This window comes from Convolutriloba macropyga, chromosome 8 (genome assembly GCF_964194025.1).
Source record: "Convolutriloba macropyga chromosome 8, txConMacr16.3, whole genome shotgun sequence".
Lineage (NCBI taxonomy): Eukaryota > Metazoa > Xenacoelomorpha > Acoela > Convolutidae > Convolutriloba > Convolutriloba macropyga.
This window is the reverse complement of record NC_134475.1, coordinates 27,813,862-27,832,328: the sequence shown is the minus strand read 5'-3', so window position 1 is coordinate 27,832,328 and position 18,467 is coordinate 27,813,862. Positions and strand designations below refer to the sequence as shown.

General features: G+C 36.1%; 2 protein-coding genes across 2 annotated transcripts in view; one reads left to right on the top strand and one right to left on the bottom strand.

Annotated features, from left to right (window-relative positions):
* Window positions 1-18,467, bottom strand: part of LOC142344652 (spliceosome-associated protein CWC27 homolog) — a 242,091-nt gene that overhangs the window by 93,394 nt on the left and 130,230 nt on the right. The gene's annotated exons all lie outside the window — the stretch shown is intronic.
* Window positions 1-18,467, top strand: part of LOC142344650 (uncharacterized) — a 116,550-nt gene that overhangs the window by 7,394 nt on the left and 90,689 nt on the right. Inside the window, exons 3-4 of the mRNA XM_075396467.1 lie at window positions 4,887-5,037; window positions 5,316-5,509. Of these exons, the coding sequence (XP_075252582.1) occupies window positions 4,887-5,037; window positions 5,316-5,509 (345 nt within the window). The remainder of the gene's footprint in view (window positions 1-4,886; window positions 5,038-5,315; window positions 5,510-18,467) is intronic.

Sequence of the window (18,467 nt, the reverse complement as noted above, 5' to 3'; positions counted from 1 at the left end):
AAACTTAAGTTTAATCTGAATTTATTAAGGTCAAAGGAACTCATATGTGCAGTAAAGGTCCCTAATAAGAGGCTTCTGCGGAATGAATTTTAAGAAGCTTTATTAATTTATCGCTGAATGTTTTTTACAAATTTTTTTAGCGGCGTCGATTTTTTCTATTTAGATCTGTATCTGTTTCTATCTCTATTATATGGCACGCAGGTCTATTCTTTCGCAGCTATTCCGGCAATCTGCCGGCTATGTTAATTGGTATTTGCCTATTTTCCACAAAACGTTGCGTCAGAATTGTCGCCTAATGACTGCGAAAATTCCCTTTGCTCAATCGAGTTTTCGCCTTATATCCTACGCCCCGATCTGCTTTGTTTTTTTAAATGTTTTATTTCAAGTTTTTCTCATGGTCGAAATTAAGACTTTGGGATGGCGGATTTTTGATGGAAGCTCGATTAGGCAAAGCTAATTTTTGTAGCCTTTAGGTGAAATTTTTCATCTAATTTTGTGGAAATTAGGTGAAGACCAATTAAAACACTGAAAGACGGTAGTTCAATATCCACTTGAAGCAATAAAGTACTCAGCTGTCCTTAACAATTGTCTGCAAACGAATTTCCCGCAAACGAACATGATAACAGCTGAAAAAAAGACAGGCTTTAGTTTTGTTCTCTCCCATAGTTATGCCAACATTTTTCTGAATTTACCCGCGCCACGTTGCCCACGATCTCTTCCTGTGAACGTTTCTCGGTGTTTTTATAACCACGGGCACCATGCGTTGTTCGCTCTTCACCGTTTAATGTGACATCGATTTCTATATAGGCTTAGACGTCTTTCGGTAGCCGTTATAGAGAAATGTAGCGAGAACTGTTTTGTTGTATAGCTGCGAAGCTGAAAGCTGAACGTAACTATATTGCGGTGTTCCTGGGTTTTTTTACGACGCAAAGAAGAGGAGAGATATTGGAACGTCTTTTTTTCTCGGTAATTTAGTGGAGTGTTTTTGTAACAGGAAGAGAAATGGGTGAGAAGTGTTAAGGTCAAATTGTTACGAAAACATGAAGAGCAGAGAAGCGAGAGAGGGGGGAATAGAAGAGAGAGAGGGAGAGAGAGAGAGAGAGAGAGAGAGAGAGAGAGTGAGCGAGAGCGAGAGAGAGAGAGAGAGAGAGAGAGAGAGAGAGCGAGAGAGACGAGACAAGGCGAGAAGAGAGAGAGAGAGAGAGTTCGTTTTGTCTAGGTAGTTTTTTTTTTGAGAGAGAGAGAGCACAAGAAAAGCAAGCCTGGAAAAAATTTTGCTAAGTGTGCAAAATTTTTTTGATCGCGTTCGGCTTTTTCAAAAACCAGTTTTTCCATTTTAATTCTCAAATTTCTGTTTCCCCACTATTTGGGGAGTATTGTGGTTAAAAGTTGTAGCAGGTTTGGCACTTTCATTTTTATTGGTAATAAATTTGACCTGTTTTTGTTGAAGAAAATTGAGTAAAAATGAGAAAAATTTTGTCGATTTTAAGATTTTTGCCTATTTCTTCTGATTTATACTTCTCGTTGTTATTTTTTGTTGATTAATTCTTCAATAAGCGCTGTTCAATAACTGTTGCTATCATGACACTTGAATGTTATACTTGGCAGTTTTCACTGAAATAAATTATAGAAATTTCTATTTTTAGGGTCATTTTTTGCTTTTTATAATTGTGGTTTAATATTTCTCTGTCGGGAATTGGGTGGGTAACTGATTCAACAGATGAAAAAAAAATTCACCGACTAATGGCTGTGAAGACACTTGAAAGCCAGACAAGTCATGTTTCACTGCAATAAGTTTAACAGTTTTTTAATTGCTCTCAGACGAGGTATGTAGCAATTATATTAGTCCTGTTAATTTTTATACTATTTTGGCTTGACCGATGTTTTGTCTGACTCATAACGGAATAAACAGGTAGCGCCTGTGTGCATCAAGTGGCTGAACAGCTCTCTTGGAGCCTTACGCCTCACTAGTCTATGCGATTTTTACCAAAACTGTTCTGAGGAGAAAATTTCATGGTGTGAAGGTCGGTTCTTAGTCTTAAAGGTTGACTCCCTCAGTCACCCCGACACCCCCTCAGCCCTCCTCCAACCCGAAGAAATTGGGCGCATTTCGTCCCATGTTCCCACAACTCCCCCAGCACTTTGCATTAATAGGGGGTAATGCTAGTATCCCTAAAAACAACTTGATTGCAACGAAATCAACCGCTGGCCAGTCGTTTGCGAGCAGTTCGGCCGATGTCAGTCGGTTATGTTTCAGGATGTTTGTTCTTTGCAACTTTTAACTGGTTAATATTTCTCTGCCAAGTACTGGGCGGATCTAGGAGAATTGAATTGAAATTTTTCTATGAAACGGTGGTTGGGAAGTTGCATTTTAGCGTTTTGTAAAGAATTTCGATCGAATTTTAGAGAATATTTTTTCTTGTTTTTGTCGTTCGTCGTCTCTTTTCTCTTTTATTGTTTTTTCTGTTTATGAACCGGGTTTGCTGGATTATCTGCAATTGGTTTCATTTTGTTGTATTACAAGGGCTTTTTTGCTTTACCTTTTGGCTTTTTTGACCTCGTTTTTCGATTGCTCTCGAAGAGAAGCAATTTTTGTAAAAGTGCGCGTCTTTTTTATGCAAAATTTTTGCTTGACCGGTTTTTGACTTTTCGAGTGACTTTTACGCCCTTGACTTTCTGCATCTTGCGAGATTTAAAGTTTTTTCATTGACAATTTCAATTTTCAAGCAGCTGAACTAAATTGGCAGCAGTTTAATACCCCAATACTGAAGCAGGCTGCAATTGGTTAGTGCTCCCACTAGCCGTTCGAGAGCAATTCTTCGGACGTTAGTCGGTTATGTTTGGAGTATCAACTTATGTACTTTTGTCATGTTAATTCTGTTGTTATTATTTTGAAAGTTTAATAGAAGTAAGATGTGCTTTAGGTCTGCGAGGATAGAGAATTTTTACTTTGAGTCGTTTCCGGAATTCTTCTAGATGCGTTCTTTGTTTCGTCGTCTGACGCTCTTTTCGTTTTTCATTTGTTCACAGCGCAAAAATAAAAAAGCCTGAAGAAATTGGCCCCATCTCGTCACATGCTCCCACAACTCTCCCAGCCCTTTGCATTAATAGGGGTAATGCTAGTATCCCTAAACACCACTTGATTGCAACGAAATCAACCGCTGGCCAGTCGTTTGCGAGCAGTTCGCCCGATGTTAGTCGGTAATGTTTCAGGATGTTTGTTCTTTGCAACTTTTAATTGCTTAATATTTCTCTGCCAAGTACTGGGCGGATCTAGGAGAATTGAATTTAAATTTTTCTATGAAATGGTGGTTGGGAAGTTGCATTTTAGCGTTTTGTAAAGAATTTTGATCGAATTTTAGAGATTATTTCTTGTTTTGTCCTTCGTCGTCTCTTTTCTCTTTCATTGGTTTTTGTGTGTATGAACCGAGTTTGCTGGATTATCTGCAATTGGTTTAATTTTGTTTTATTACAAGGGCTTTTTTGCTTTACCTTGTTGCTTTTTTGACCTAGTTTTTTGATTGCCCTCTAAGAGAAGCAATTATTGTAAACGTGCGCGTCTTTTTTATGAATAATTTTTGCTTGACCGGTTTTTGACTTTTCGAGTGACTTTCACGCACTTGACTTTCTGCATCTTGCGTGATCTGAAGTTTTCTCTCATTGACAATTTCAATTTTCAAGCAGCTGAACTAGGCAGCAATTTAATACCCCCCACCCCACCCTACTGAAGCAGGCTGCAATTGATTAGTGCTCCCACTAGCCGTTCGAGAGCAATTCTTCCGGCGTTAGTCGGTTATGTTTGGAGTATCAACTTATGTACTTTTGTCATGTTAATTCTGTTGTTATTATTTTGAAAATTTAATAAAAGTAAGAGGTGCATTAGGTCTGCGAGGATAGACAATTTTTACTTTGAGTCGTTTCCGGAATTCTTCCAGCTGCGTTCTTTGTTTCGTCGTCTGACGCTCTTTTTTCGTTTTACATTTGTTCACAGCGCAAATATAAAAAAGTTAATTTTTGTGAATGACCTGTTTCTCTCACTAACGGCATTTGCGCGCTTGACGTAATTTCTCACTCTCTCTTTTAGAAAAGTTTCAAGTAGTTTGTATGGTTAGATTGTTTTTTTTTTATCAAACGTGACTTATCTTAAAAAAATGACTTCTGCACTTTTGAATTTTAATTAGTTCAATTTTAATTAGTTCAAAGTCAAGAAAACTCATGTGTGTAATAAAAAGGTTCCCAATATAAAGGCTTCTTTTGCAAGCCTTATTAAGGAATTGCAGAATTTTTCTAACATGTTTTTTATAGGCGTCGTAAACTTTTTCAACTTGTATCTGCTTCGATCTGTATTATACATCTCGTAAGTCTGTTTCGTAGCTATTACAGCAATCGGCCTGTCATGTTTTGATATCTGGCAAGTTGTGATTCAAAATTTGGCAGTATTTCAACATAGTAATTTTTTGCAAAACTATAGTTTTCGTTTGTTTCTGTTTGTTCACTGTGATTTTCACTTACTTTAAATTTTAGACGTATTTGCAAAAATGCTGGATGCGAATATCTGTGATTGAGTTTGTGTGATTGATCTGATTACTTGGGAGCTCAGCAGGGTACCTCCAAATGAAAAGTTTTCATTTTAGTTAACAGAGTTGTCCATTTATATAATCATATGCAAGAATCTTATGTCGGGAAGCGCTTTAACTTAGAAAATTTTGACCTAAAGAAGAGCCTGTTATTCTTAAAAATTCTTTCAAACAATTCTACAGGAGAAATTTTAATGCGTGGCAACAGATATCCAAGCTTTAAATAAATTTATTAGTGCTTTGTTGCCAAAAACAATTTTCTGAACACATGGAGTTTCTTGATTTATACAATTTTTCGCCGGTGTTTAGAAGCAGTGCATGGTACGTCTATACGAGTGTGTGATTCCAAAGTTCCTCACTGGGATATGCAAAGCCGACAGTAATCAGCTGTACGCAGCCGAGAAACAATGGAACTTATCCTCATCCCCTGAAAGGACCACACTCCTTGGCAATGAAACAGGTAATGAAAAATTGATGAGAAAATCAGTTCGGTCCTTAAAGCAGTTTAGGATTCAAAAAGAAAGATTTAAGATTTAAAAGTATTTCTGGCTTGAAATATTTTGTAAAAGTTAAATTTCGATTGTAAAAATCCCAATGGTTTGCCTCATTGATGAAAACCATTTTTATGTGTTTGGTCCGTCCAAATCTAGGCTATGCATTAACGGTTACGCTGCAATTTTGTTGAATGAGAGCTTGCAGCCGTTGAAATTTTAACAATACAAGTTTGGTTGATTTCAGAATCGCAAGAGGGCGGTGATGACATTCAAAGCGATTTTGCGAAATGGTGTGAACGACAAGCCATGAAACGATTACCAGATGGAGCGAAGCAGTGGCAGCAGGAAGTCATCACAGCCCACACCTGGTCTAGGCTACATGTTCTACTTGGTATATTTGATACGTGTGTCCGCTGGGAGAAATCAGTCGCCAAATCGGTCAGTAGTTTCACATTTGAAAGAAAAAAACACGTTCTGACCAAGGGTTCTCACGCATTGCAACCCTTGTAATTTAATTATAGCTGCGAAGCTGTAAGCTGAGCGTAGCTATATTGCGGTGCTCTTGGTTTTTTTTGTTTCGTCGTCTGACGCTTCATTTTCGTTTTACATTTGTTCTAGAACATTCTGTCTCGTCACTGCTTAAATGGCTTTTTCGCGCTTGATTTCACGCTTTCTGCGCGACCTAAATTGCGGTTATTCAGAAACAGAATCTGTTCCTAAAACAAAGTTGATTGTAAGAAAAAAGATTGTATGGTCCGACAGCCGAGTGGTTAAGGCGACTGGCTGTTAATCAGGAGATCGCCGGTTCGAGACAGGACAGGGAAAAGTTTTTTGCACCCAAAAACAACCTTTGAAATAAACTCGTAAGTTTTATAGGCGGCGGCGATAACTATTATCAACTCACTTCTGTATCTTTTTCCATCTGTATTTTACGGCACGCAAGTCTATTTCGCAGCTATTCCGGCAATCTGCCGGCTATGTTTTATTATAAGCTTATATGGTCATACTTTATTGGATTATTAACAGCTCATGTCCTGAAAGCATGCGATGATACCGTACAGACGCACAATTTTTATGAAGAAATTGATATTGCTGCTACTGTTCATTAATGTAGGAGAAAGTTTTTTTTTTGAAACATGTAAATTACTGAGACTATAACCCTAAGGTTAGATATCTACATGCTCTAAAATGTTAAATAAAATAATCAGCATTGTTATTAATATAGTAATCTTCAAATTGTGGCTGTTCGTTTTATAGGTAAAAATAGGATTTGAAGGCTCCTATTTGTCTATTAACGGGTACTTTCCTGTGTTGATCGAGCAAAAACTCGGTTAAAACAGTTTTAAAGCAAGTTTTACTGTTAAAAGTTCTTATTGAAGAGGGCAATTTGTTCCATTTTTGAACGCTTTTCAAGATTAAAGATTTGTTACTCCACTTCGTTTTCTTTTTTATAATAATTTGATTTGTTCTGTTGTTCTGTCTGGCGTTATGGCGACTAGTGAACATTTTAAAATTTTCGGATGTTTCCCATTGTTTTATATCTGTTTGTAGCTTCATTGGGCTAACTTTTGAGATAAACAATTCGGCTGGTAGGATACGATCCTTAATGAGAAGATCAATGGAGTGGTCAAATTTTTGACGAAAATAACAAACTTTTATTCCCCAGTTAATTTGCCTGTTTATGCGGTTTATGTTTTTCACTGTAAGAGTTTGGAGGAATACTCCACTGAAAGAAAGATGAGAGAGTACAACTGACTTGAAAACATCAATTCTTACTTTCAAAGGTATTTGATTTCTTACAAGATACAAAGAACGAATTGCATTAGCCATTTTGCTTAAAACTGTATTCAGGTGATTTTCAAAGGTTAAGTTTGAATCAATTTGTACTCCCAGATAACGACATGCATGAGCTGGTTTGATAACTTCGCCTTTAAAAGAAATTTCTGGATCCGAATTAGTATGATCTGTAAAGAATAACATCTCTGTTTTATCGGCATTTAATGTGAGTTGATTCTCTGTCAGGTATTTGTCTGTTTGTTCTAATATTTTTTCAATTTTTTTGGGAATATTTTCATTACGTTCAAATTTGCATATAATACTAGTGTCATCCGCAAATTGAACAACATCATTTTCACCTTCCAGCTTTTCAGAAAAATCGTTGACATATAACAGAAAAATAAGAGTTCCTAACACAGTTCCTTGTGGAACACCATGATTAATAGTTAATTTATCTGATAAGTCAATACCCAGTTTTACGCATTGTGTTCGATTTTCGAGAAAAGATTTGAGAAGTAAAATTGTTGATTGAGAGAGGTTGAAATTTTCAGCTTTCTTGAGAAAGATTTCATGTGAAATTGAATTGAAAGCTTTTGCAAGATCTAAGAACACAGCACCTGTGTCGTTATCTTGCATATTTCCTATTATTTTTTCAATAAAGTAAAGAACAGCATCAGTAGACGACTTTCGATATTGGAAACCGAATTGTTTTTTGTTCAAGAGCGCAAATTTTTCAAGATATTCTAATAACTGATTAAGTAAAAGCCTTTCAAAAACTTTTGCAAAAGTTGGTGTTGCAGAAATTGGACGATAATTAGTTAAAACAGAAACATCTCCTTTTTTGAAAATTGGTGTGATGTGTGCATCCTTAAGAATTGTTGGAAAAACTTTCTCTTGAATACAATCGTTAAATATAATCTGAAGATGTGTCCCAATAGCATATTTTCTGGATTTCAGTGCCCAAGCATTGATGTATCTCGGCCCTGGTGCTTTGTTGTCTAGATTGTCAATAACTTTATAGATTTCCCTCAAAGTAAAAGGTCTAAAATTAAACTCTTGAAAAGTTCGCTCCATTTTTTCGACGTTCAATGGAACAATCTGCCCTCTGTAGATGCCCATTTCGCTGAAAACTCTGTTAAAAGCGTTACATACTGATTTTTTGTCTTTCGTTTTTTTACCATTCTCATCAATTTCCGTGATGTTTGGACTGTTATTTTTCTTTCCAATTTTTTTCTTAATGAATTTCCATTTCTCTTTTGTGGTTTCAATTTTCTTAAAAAAATCCTCTGAAAATTGATTTTGTGCTTCTTTTAACTTTCGGTTTACAAGGTTGCGATATTTTTTAAATGACGCAAAAGATTCAGCACTTTGTGTCAATTTGTACTCATTGAAGTAACGATGTTCTCAGAAACTAAACGTTTAATTTCTTTTGTCATCCAAGGTTTTTCTGAAGTAGTCTTTTTTATATTAGAAACTAATTTCTTCTCTGTTGGTGTATTTTTCTCGAGTATTGTCAGAAAAATTTTGTTAAACTCTGCAAACATTTCATCGCAGTTTCTTTGTTGATAAACTGTTCTCCAATCTGCAAGAGCCAGATCTCTATTAAATTTTTCCTCGACAAAATTTTTGTATCTCGTATTTTAAAAAATTTTTGTTTTTCTTCTAACAAAAAAAGTTTGCTCTGAAAAAATATTACATTATGATCAATATCGAAAGGAGGTAAGCAGACTTTGCAACTAGTGATTTGCTTATTAGACGAGAAACAGTGATCTATCAAACTTTTTTTATTGTTGCTTATGCGTGTAGGAATATCAATGTTAGATAACTGTAATCCTAGTCACGCCGCAAAATTCTGAAGGCTTTTCTGCCCATTTACGCTCAACATATCAATGTTATAATCACCAAATAAGAGAATATTATCTGTAGCTGAGAACGCATTAGAAACCTCTGCACTTAATTCGTCTAAAAAGAAGTCACCAAGGGTTTGATGTGGACAATAGGAGATGTTAATGAGACATTTTTCAGTTAAAGGGTTGCCTAGCTCCAGTCACAAAGTTTCAAAAAATTTGGGATCAGCTAACTCAAATTCTCTTCTGCGTTTAAAATTTATTTTCTTAGGAATCCATATTCCTACACCCCCACACTTAGCTGCTCCTGTTTGATGTGACCGATTTTTATACACAGAATTGTGCTCAGCGCTGAGGTTTATATTCCAGCTTTGATCTTCGCTCATCCAAGTTTCAGTTACAATAACAAAAGTTTCCGAATCTAGCTGCTGGAGCAAGTTTGATATATCTTGATACTTATTCTGTATGCTACGAGCGTTGAAAAGTAGAAATTTAATGCCAGTTTGAGCGCCAAATATAGCATCATCCAAAGAAGAAAGTTTTGAGTCATAGGGTCCAGGATTTTCTATGTCACCACAGAGAAGCAAAAAATTTCTGTTTGGAAAACGTGAAACACTACGAACAGTCGCAATGAATAATAAAATCAGCATTCTCTGGAAATAAATCAGCACATTTTCTAAATTATCATGTTTCTTATTTATTTGAGTTAAGTAACGTTGCTTAATGTATACCTGGTCTTTCATATTTCCCAAAAAAGCCAGAAAGTTAAAACAAACGGTAAAAGTATCATGTCAAAAAATAAAGTTACTCAACTCAAGCAAAGTTCAAATTTCTATGCAATTTCCGAGGTTGAACTGTATTCTGTGATGCCGGTAGGTTGTGTGTTATATTATAATGACGTATATTTTCTTCCAGATTTTTTATACCGCCATTATTGGGATGCACTCCATCAAAACATATATAATCAATTGATAGCGCATTTTCCAAAACCTCAATCCGTGACCACGGATAGGATCCATCAAGCTCCAGGCTTATCATTTCTAGATGGTCATTGAATTTTGATATTTCCTCGTTGTTTGTTTTCCTTCCATAGCAACCATCTTTTACCGGACCAATTTTGCTTATAGCAACACGATGAGGTTTGATTTTTTGCATACATTTGTCGACTGTTTCTTTGAGTTGAGTCGCTGCCTCCTGTCCAGAAACACCTTTGTCAATTAAATTATGACCGACGTGTACAATTAATGTTTCCGTTTTGGCTCCAGGGGAATAGCAATCAACTACATTAGAAATATCTCCTATTGTTGCAGATGAATATGAGTGGATTGCAGTCTGCTGCGAAATGTCATGCTGATTTACTTTCCGAAAATTACTATCAGATATAACTAATTGCTTGGCAAATCGGGGAACCATTTTTGGCTGATAAATTTTCAGTGGAGGATCACCACGACTGTTGCTTTTTGACGTCTCCTGTCTCTCAAGTAAATTATCAATAACTTTAGAAGTTTGTGTTTTGAAAAATTCCATATCTTTTTCCATGCGTTCAATAGTTTCTTTTTGATGTCCGACAGTTAATTTTTGCATTTCATAGTTAATAAGATCTTTTTCAAGTTTTGTTATGATATTGTCTTTTTCTTGTATTTTTTCATAGGTCTCCAAAAGCTTTTCAATTAGTTCCTCTTTGTTGCATTTCTCGAGAACTTTTTTAGAAAACATGGTGATAACGCGTATTTGCTCTAATTGAGAGTTTAAAAAAAATCTTAAAGCATTATTTTTCGTTCGACCTGAAAATGAAATTTGAATAAAGTGAGTAGATAAGATTGGAGTGATCTCACCGGTGATGAAGCAGGCAGAATACCCAATAAGAATTTTATATCTTCTTTTGATGCCTTTAAAAAACGAAAGATGTTCGAGATGAATTCAAAAAACAAAAGATTTTTTGATCGTCGTTTGATAAGATACCCAGTAACTGTGAGATTTGAAAGAATATCCAGTAATGTAATGCTTCAGAGAAAAAAAAGGTCAAAAAAGACTTGCTCAGTATTCGAATTCAAAAAGAAGCGAATAAAACGACAAAAAATGGTTTATCCATACAGTTGACTTCTAACTTTCAGTTGACTTTCAGTTGACTTTCTTGCTTCGTTATTGTCCAACAGTTCCGATGACGATAGCTGATCGGTGCTATTATTGGCCTTCTTTTGGTTTTTTTTTAATTGCTGTCAAATGGAGTTTGCAGCAATTATATTAGTCCTGTCGGTCTAATATTTCGCTTGACCGATTGTTCGTCTGTTCCATTTGACTTTTCGTCCTCAAAAATGGGATCAACAGGTAGCGCCCAGCGGTCATTAAGTTCTCTTAGGGCTAGTCTCCAAGCTAGCCTCTAACTAGTCTCCAAGTATGCGATTCACAGAAACTGTTTTGGAGACTTATAATTATGGCGTGAAGGGCGGTTCTTAAAGGTTGACCCCCCACACTCCACCCCCCCCCCCACACACACACACACACACACCACAACAACTTCCTCCCCCCCCAACACACACATCAGCCCCTCTCTCACTTCACTGCCTTCCGCGTAAGGGCCCCGTGCAGCCAAAAATCCACCGTTGCCCCCACCCCCACTGTGATTTTCATTGGAATGAGCATTTATGTGCAAGGGATTTTATGTTCGTGTTTTTGGGTTGATTTTTTAAAAACTATTTGCAGTGTTAAGTGTTCGGTGTTAAATGTTTCAACGACAATTTTAGCGATAAAATTTTTGCAAAATATTTTGAGTCTTTCAATTTTTTTTACAAGAAGAAGATTTAGTAAAATTGCCGAAAATTTGAGCTTCAATTTTTTTTATTATCCTTGTACTTCTACTTTATTTTTTGTTTGGTTTTCGTGTTTCGAAATTAGGAAGATGTCTTCATATTTCTTTTGAGTGTTCATAATATTCTACTTTTTGACTCCTGTTTGGCAAATTTCTACAATGAATTGCTGCCACATTCCTTCGTTTTACTTGCTCCGTTTCTTTGTTCGTTCCAAATTTCTTCAGATCTTAAAAATTTTAGCCTTTTTTCTACACTTTCCATTGTGTTTGCTGTTGATTTCGGTTCTTATAAAGCGTTTGGAGGTTCTGTTGGATTTACTAAAATTTGATCAATCTTTGCGACTAAACGTACTGATAGTTTTTTTAGTGCTCGGTTGGTTTTGGCAATGGATCATTTGATGCCTTTTAGATCTAATGTTTGCTTTCTTTTTCTGATAAATTTTAATATTAATTTTGAAAAAGATTTTGTCAATGATGCATTCAACAAAAGAAAGAACTGTTAAATTTTTTGAAATTGTTTGTGACAATTATTAACGGGATTAGTTTTTTGAGTTTATCAATTTTTGTCTCTTCAAATTTTTGGTTTTTTACCGTCACCAGAGTCAAGTGTTTTGTGATTTCAAGATTTCATGGAAGTAATGTTGAATGTTTCTCTGTTTCTCTTGAAAATTTTTTCTCTGTTTTTTAGTGGAGTCTGAATGATGTAATTGTTTTTATTTTTATGGCTCCAGAGATGTCTGTTGAAATTTTTCTCGTTATTTCAATCAATTTTTATTGATGGTCAAACAAAGCGTTCATGACAACGAATAATTGTTCCGTTTTTAAGGGATGTGTGACGCTCCGAGTCGTTTCCGGAAGGCTGTGTTTTTCGTTTTGTAATCCATAAGATTTTTTGAACATATGAAGTCACACTCACTTTAATTCTGCCTGTTGTTCATTCGTTCATGCAATGCGACTGAAATGCCTGCTTGATGTAATGTTGCATGCTTATAAGAGCGAGTTTTTCAATCATTTGCGTGATTAATTGCTCTCAAACGAAGTTTGTAGCAATTATATTAGTCTTGTCGGTCTTTTTTTATGCGATTTTTCGCTTAACCGATTTTTCGTCTTAAGTTTCTGACTTTTTGTCCTCAATAACGGGATAAACTGGTAGCGCCCAGCGGGAATTAAGTGCTCTTAGAGTATTGCAGCTCAAACTGTTTCGCAGACTTATACTTATGGCTGAAGGGAGGTTCTTAGAGGTTGAAGACCCCTCCCAATGTTCAATGTTGACCACTACTATTGCCGCCCTCGCTGTCCCCCCACCCCACTGTTGCCCCATCAGCCCAAACAGTGATCTATCAAACTTTTTATTGTTGCTTATGCGTGTAGGAATATCAATGTTAGATAACTGTAATCCTAGTCACGCCGCAAAATTCTGAAGGCTTTTCTGCCCATTTACGCTCAACATATCAATGTTATAATCACCAAATAAGAGAATATTATCTGTAGCTGAGAACGCATTAGAAACCTCTGCACTTAATTCGTCTAAAAAGAAGTCACCAAGGCTTTGATGTGGACAATAGGAGATGTTAATGAGACATTTTTCAGTTAAAGGGTTGCCTAGCTCCAGCCACAAAGTTTCAAAAAATTTCGGATCAGCTAACTCAAATTCTCTTCTGCGTTTAAAATTTATTTTCTTAGGAATCCATATTCCTACACCCCCACCCTTAGCTGCTCCTGTTTGATGTGACCGATTTTTATGCACAGAATTGTGCTCAGCGCTGAGGTTTATATTCCAGCTTTGATCTTCGCTCATCCAAGTTTCAGTTACAATAACAAAAGTTTCCGAATCTAGCTGCTGGAGCAAGTTTGATATATCTTGATACTTATTCTGTATGCTACGAGCGTTGAAAAGTAGAAATTTAATGCCAGTTTGAGCGCCAAATATAGCATCATCCAAAGAAGAAAGTTTTGAGTCATAGGGTCCAGGATTTTCTATGTCACCACAGAGAAGCAAAAAATTTCTGTTAGGAAAACGTGAAACACTACGAACAGCCGCAATGAATAATAAAATCAGCATTCTCTGGAAATAAATCAGCACATTTTCTAAATTATCATGTTTCTTATTTATTTGAGTTAAGTAACGTTGCTTAATGTATACCTGGTCTTTCATATTTCCCAAAAAAAACCAGAAAGTTAAAACAAACGGTAAAAGTATCATGTCAAAAAATAAAGTTACTCAACTCAAGCAAAGTTCAAATTTCTATGCAATTTCCGAGGTTGAACTGTATTCTGTGATGCCGGTAGGTTGTGTGTTATATTATAATGACGTATATTTTCTTCCAGATTTTTTATACCGCCATTATTGGGATGCACTCCATCAAAACATATATAATCAATTGATAGCGCATTTTCCAAAACCTCAATCCGTGACCACGGATAGGATCCATCAAGCTCCAGGCTTATCATTTCTAGATGGTCATTGAATTTTGATATTTCCTCGTTGTTTGTTTTCCTTCCATAGCAACCATCTTTTACCGGACCAATTTTGCTTATAACAACACGATGAGGTTTGATTTTTTGCATACATTTGTCGACTGTTTCTTTGAGTTGAGTCGCTGCCTCCTGTCCAGAAACACCTTTGTCAATTAAATTATGACCGACGTGTACAATTAATGTTTCCGTTTTGGCTCCAGGGGAATAGCAATCAACTACATTAGAAATATCTCCTATTGTTGCAGATGAATATGAGTGGATTGCAGTCTGCTGCGAAATGTCATGCTGATTTACTTTCCGAAAATTACTATCAGATATAACTAATTGCTTGGCAAATCGGGGAACCATTTTTGGCTGATAAATTTTCAGTGGAGGATCAACACGACTTGCTTTTTGACGTCTCCTGTCTCTCAAGTAAATTATCAATAACTTTAGAAGTTTGTGTTTTGAAAAATTCCATATCTTTTTCCATGCGTTCGATAGTTTCTTTTTGATGTCCGACAGTTAATTTTTGCATTTCATAGTTAATAAGATCTTTTTCAAGTTTTGTTATGATATTGTCTTTTTCTTGTATTTTTCATAGGTCTCCAAAATCTTTTCAATTAGTTCCTCTTTGTTGCATTTCTCGAGAACTTTTTTAGAAAACATGGTGATAACGCGTATTTGCTCTAATTGAGAGTTTAAAAAAAATCTTAAAGCATTATTTTTCGTTCGACCTGAAAATGAAATTTGAATAAAGTGAGTAGATAAGATTGGAGTGGTCTCACCGGTGATGAAGCAGGCAGAATACCCAATAAGAATTTTATATCTTCTTTTGATGCCTTTAAAAAACGAAAGATGTTCGAGATGAATTCAAAAAACAAAAGATTTTTTGATCGTCGTTTGATAAGATACCCAGTAACTGTGAGATTTGAAAGAATATCCAGTAATGTAATGCTACAGAGAAAAAAACGGTCAAAAAAGACTTTAGTATTCGAATTCAAAAAGAAGCGAATAAAACGACAAAAAATGGTTTATCCATACAGTTGACTTCTAACTTTCAGTTGACTTTCAGTTGACTTTCTTGCTTCGTTATTGTCCAACAGTTCCGATGACGATAGCTGATCGGTGCTATTATTGGCCTTCTCTTGGTTTTTTTTTAATTGCTGTCAAATGGAGTTTGCAGCAATTATATTAGTCCTGTCGGTCTAATATTTCGCTTGACCGATTGTTCGTCTGTTCCATTTGACTTTTCGTCCTCAAAAATGGGATCAACAGGTAGCGCCCAGCGGTCATTAAGTTCTCTTAGGGCTAGTCTCCAAGCTAGCCTCTAACTAGTCTCCAAGTATGCGATTCACAGAAACTGTTTTGGAGACTTATAATTATGGCGTGAAGGGCGGTTCTTAAAGGTTGACCCCCCACACTCCACCCCCCCCCCCCCCCACACACACACACACACACCACAACAACTTCCTCCCCCCCAACACACACATCAGCCCCTCTCTCACTTCACTGCCTTCCGCGTAAGGGCCCCGTGCAGCCAAAAATCCACCGTTGCCCCCACCCCCACTGTGATTTTCATTGGAATGAGCATTTATGTGCAAGGGATTTTATGTTCGTGTTTTTGGGTTGATTTTTTAAAAACTATTTGCAGTGTTAAGTGTTCGGTGTTAAATGTTTCAACGACAATTTTAGCGATAAAATTTTTGCAAAATATTTTGAGTCTTTGAATTTTTTTTTACAAGAAGAAGATTTAGTAAAATTGCCGAAAATTTGAGCTTCAATTTTTTTTATTATCCTTGTACTTCTACTTTATTTTTTGTTTGGTTTTCGTGTTTCGAAATTAGGAAGATGTCTTCATATTTCTTTTGAGTGTTCATAATATTCTACTTTTTGACTCCTGTTTGGCAAATTTCTACAATGAATTGCTGCCACATTCTTTCGTTTTACTTGCTCCGTTTCTTTGTTCGTTCCAAATTTCTTCAGATCTTAAAATTTTTAGCCTTTTTTCTACACTTTCCATTGTGTTTGCTGTTGATTTCGGTTCTTATAAAGCGTTTGGAGGTTCTGTTGGATTTACTAAAATTTGATCAATCTTTGCGACTAAACGTACTGATAGTTTTTTTAGTGCTCGGTTGGTTTTGGCAATGGATCATTTGATGCCTTTTAGCTCTAATGTTTGCTTTCTTTTTCTGATAAATTTTAATATTAAATTTGAAAAATATTTTGTCAATGATGCATTCAACAAAAGAAAGAACTGTTAAATTTTTTGAATTTGTTTGTGACAATTATTAACGGGATTAGTTTTTTGAGTTTATCAATTTTTGTCTCTTCAAATTTTTGGTTTTTTACCGTCACCAGAGACAAGTGTTTTGCGGTTTCAAGATTTCATGGAAGTAATGTTGAATGTTTCTCTGTTTCTCTTGAAAATTTTTTCTCTGTTTTTTAGTGGAGTCTGAATGATGTAATTGTTTTTATTTTTATTGGCTCCAGAGATGTCTGTTGAAATTTTTCTCGTTATTTCAATCAATTTTTATTGATGGTCAAACAAAGCGTTCATGACAACGAATAATTGTTCCGTTTTTAAGGGATGTGTGACGCTCCGAGTCGTTTCCGGAAGGCTGTGTTTTTCGTTTTGTAATCCATAAGATTTTTTGAACATATGAAGTCACACTCACTTTAATTCTGCCTGTTGTTCATTCGTTCATGCAATGCGACTGAAATGCCTGCTTGATGTAATGTTGCATGCTTATTAGAGCGAGTTTTTCAATCATTTGCGTGATTAATTGCTCTCAAACGAAGTTTGTAGCAATTATATTAGTCTTGTCGGTCTTTTTTTATGCGATTTTTCGTCTTAAGTTTCTGACTTTTTGTCCTCAATAACGGGATAAACTGGTAGCGCCCAGCGGGAATTAAGTGCTCTTAGAGTATTGCAGCTCAAACTGTTTCGCAGACTTATACTTATGGCTGAAGGGAGGTTCTTAGAGGTTGAAGACCCCTCCCAATGTTCAATGTTGACCACTACTATTGCCGCCCGCGCTGTCCCCCCACCCCACTGTTTCCCCCATCAGCCCTTGGTGCACCCCCCCCTCAGTTTCTAGCTACTGAGGAACAACCGCTCGCTAAAAACGCGCAAATTTATACTATTTTGCACAATTTTCAAGCTTTTTGAATAATTTTGACATTTTTTGATTTTTATTAGCCCTAGGTCTCGAGGATTTTCCTTGAGACCTAGGGCAAATAAAAATCAAAAAAAAAAAATCATAGTTAATAAGATCTTTTTCAAGTTTTGTTATGATATTGTCTTTTTCTTGTATTTTTCATAGGTCTCCAAAATCTTTTCAATTAGTTCCTCTTTGTTGCATTTCTCGAGAACTTTTTTAGAAAACATGATAACGCGTATTTGCTCTAATTGAGAGTTTAAAAAAAATCTTAAAGCATTATTTTTCGTTCGACCTGAAAATGAAATTTGAATAAAGTGAGTAGATAAGATTGGAGTGGTCTCACCGGTGATGAAGCAGGCAGAATACCCAATAAGAATTTTATATCTTCTTTTGATGCCTTTAAAAAACGAAAGATGTTCGAGATGAATTCAAAAAACAAAAGATTTTTTGATCGTCGTTTGATAAGATACCCAGTAACTGTGAGATTTGAAAGAATATCCAGTAATGTAATGCTACAGAGAAAAAAAAGGTCAAAAAAAAGCTCAGTATTCGAATTCAAAAAGAAGCGAATAAAACGACAAAAAATGGTTTATCCATACAGTTGACTTCTAACTTTCAGTTGACTTTCAGTTGACTTTCTTGCTTCGTTATTGTCCAACAGTTCCGATGACGATAGCTGATCGGTGCTATTATTGGCCTTCTCTTGGTTTTTTTTTAATTGCTGTCAAATGGAGTTTGCAGCAATTATATTAGTCCTGTCGGTCTAATATTTCGCTTGACCGATTGTTCGTCTGTTCCATTTGACTTTTCGTCCTCAAAAATGGGATCAACAGGTAGCGCCCAGCGGTCATTAAGTTCTCTTAGGGCTAGTCTCCAAGCTAGCCTCTAACTAGTCTCCAAGTATGCGATTCACAGAAACTGTTTTGGAGACTTATAATTATGGCGTGAAGGGCGGTTCTTAAAGGTTGACCCCCCACACTCCACCCCCCCCCCCCACACACACACACACACACACACCACAACAACTTCCTCCCCCCCAACACACACATCAGCCCCTCTCTCACTTCACTGCCTTCCGCGTAAGGGCCCCGTGCAGCCAAAAATCCACCGTTGCCCCCACCCCCACTGTGATTTTCATTGGAATGAGCATTTATGTGCAAGGGATTTTATGTTCGTGTTTTTGGGTTGATTTTTTAAAAACTATTTGCAGTGTTAAGTGTTCGGTGTTAAATGTTTCAACGACAATTTTAGCGATAAAATTTTTGCAAAATATTTTGAGTCTTTGAATTTTTTTTTTACAAGAAGAAGATTTAGTAAAATTGCCGAAAATTTGAGCTTCAATT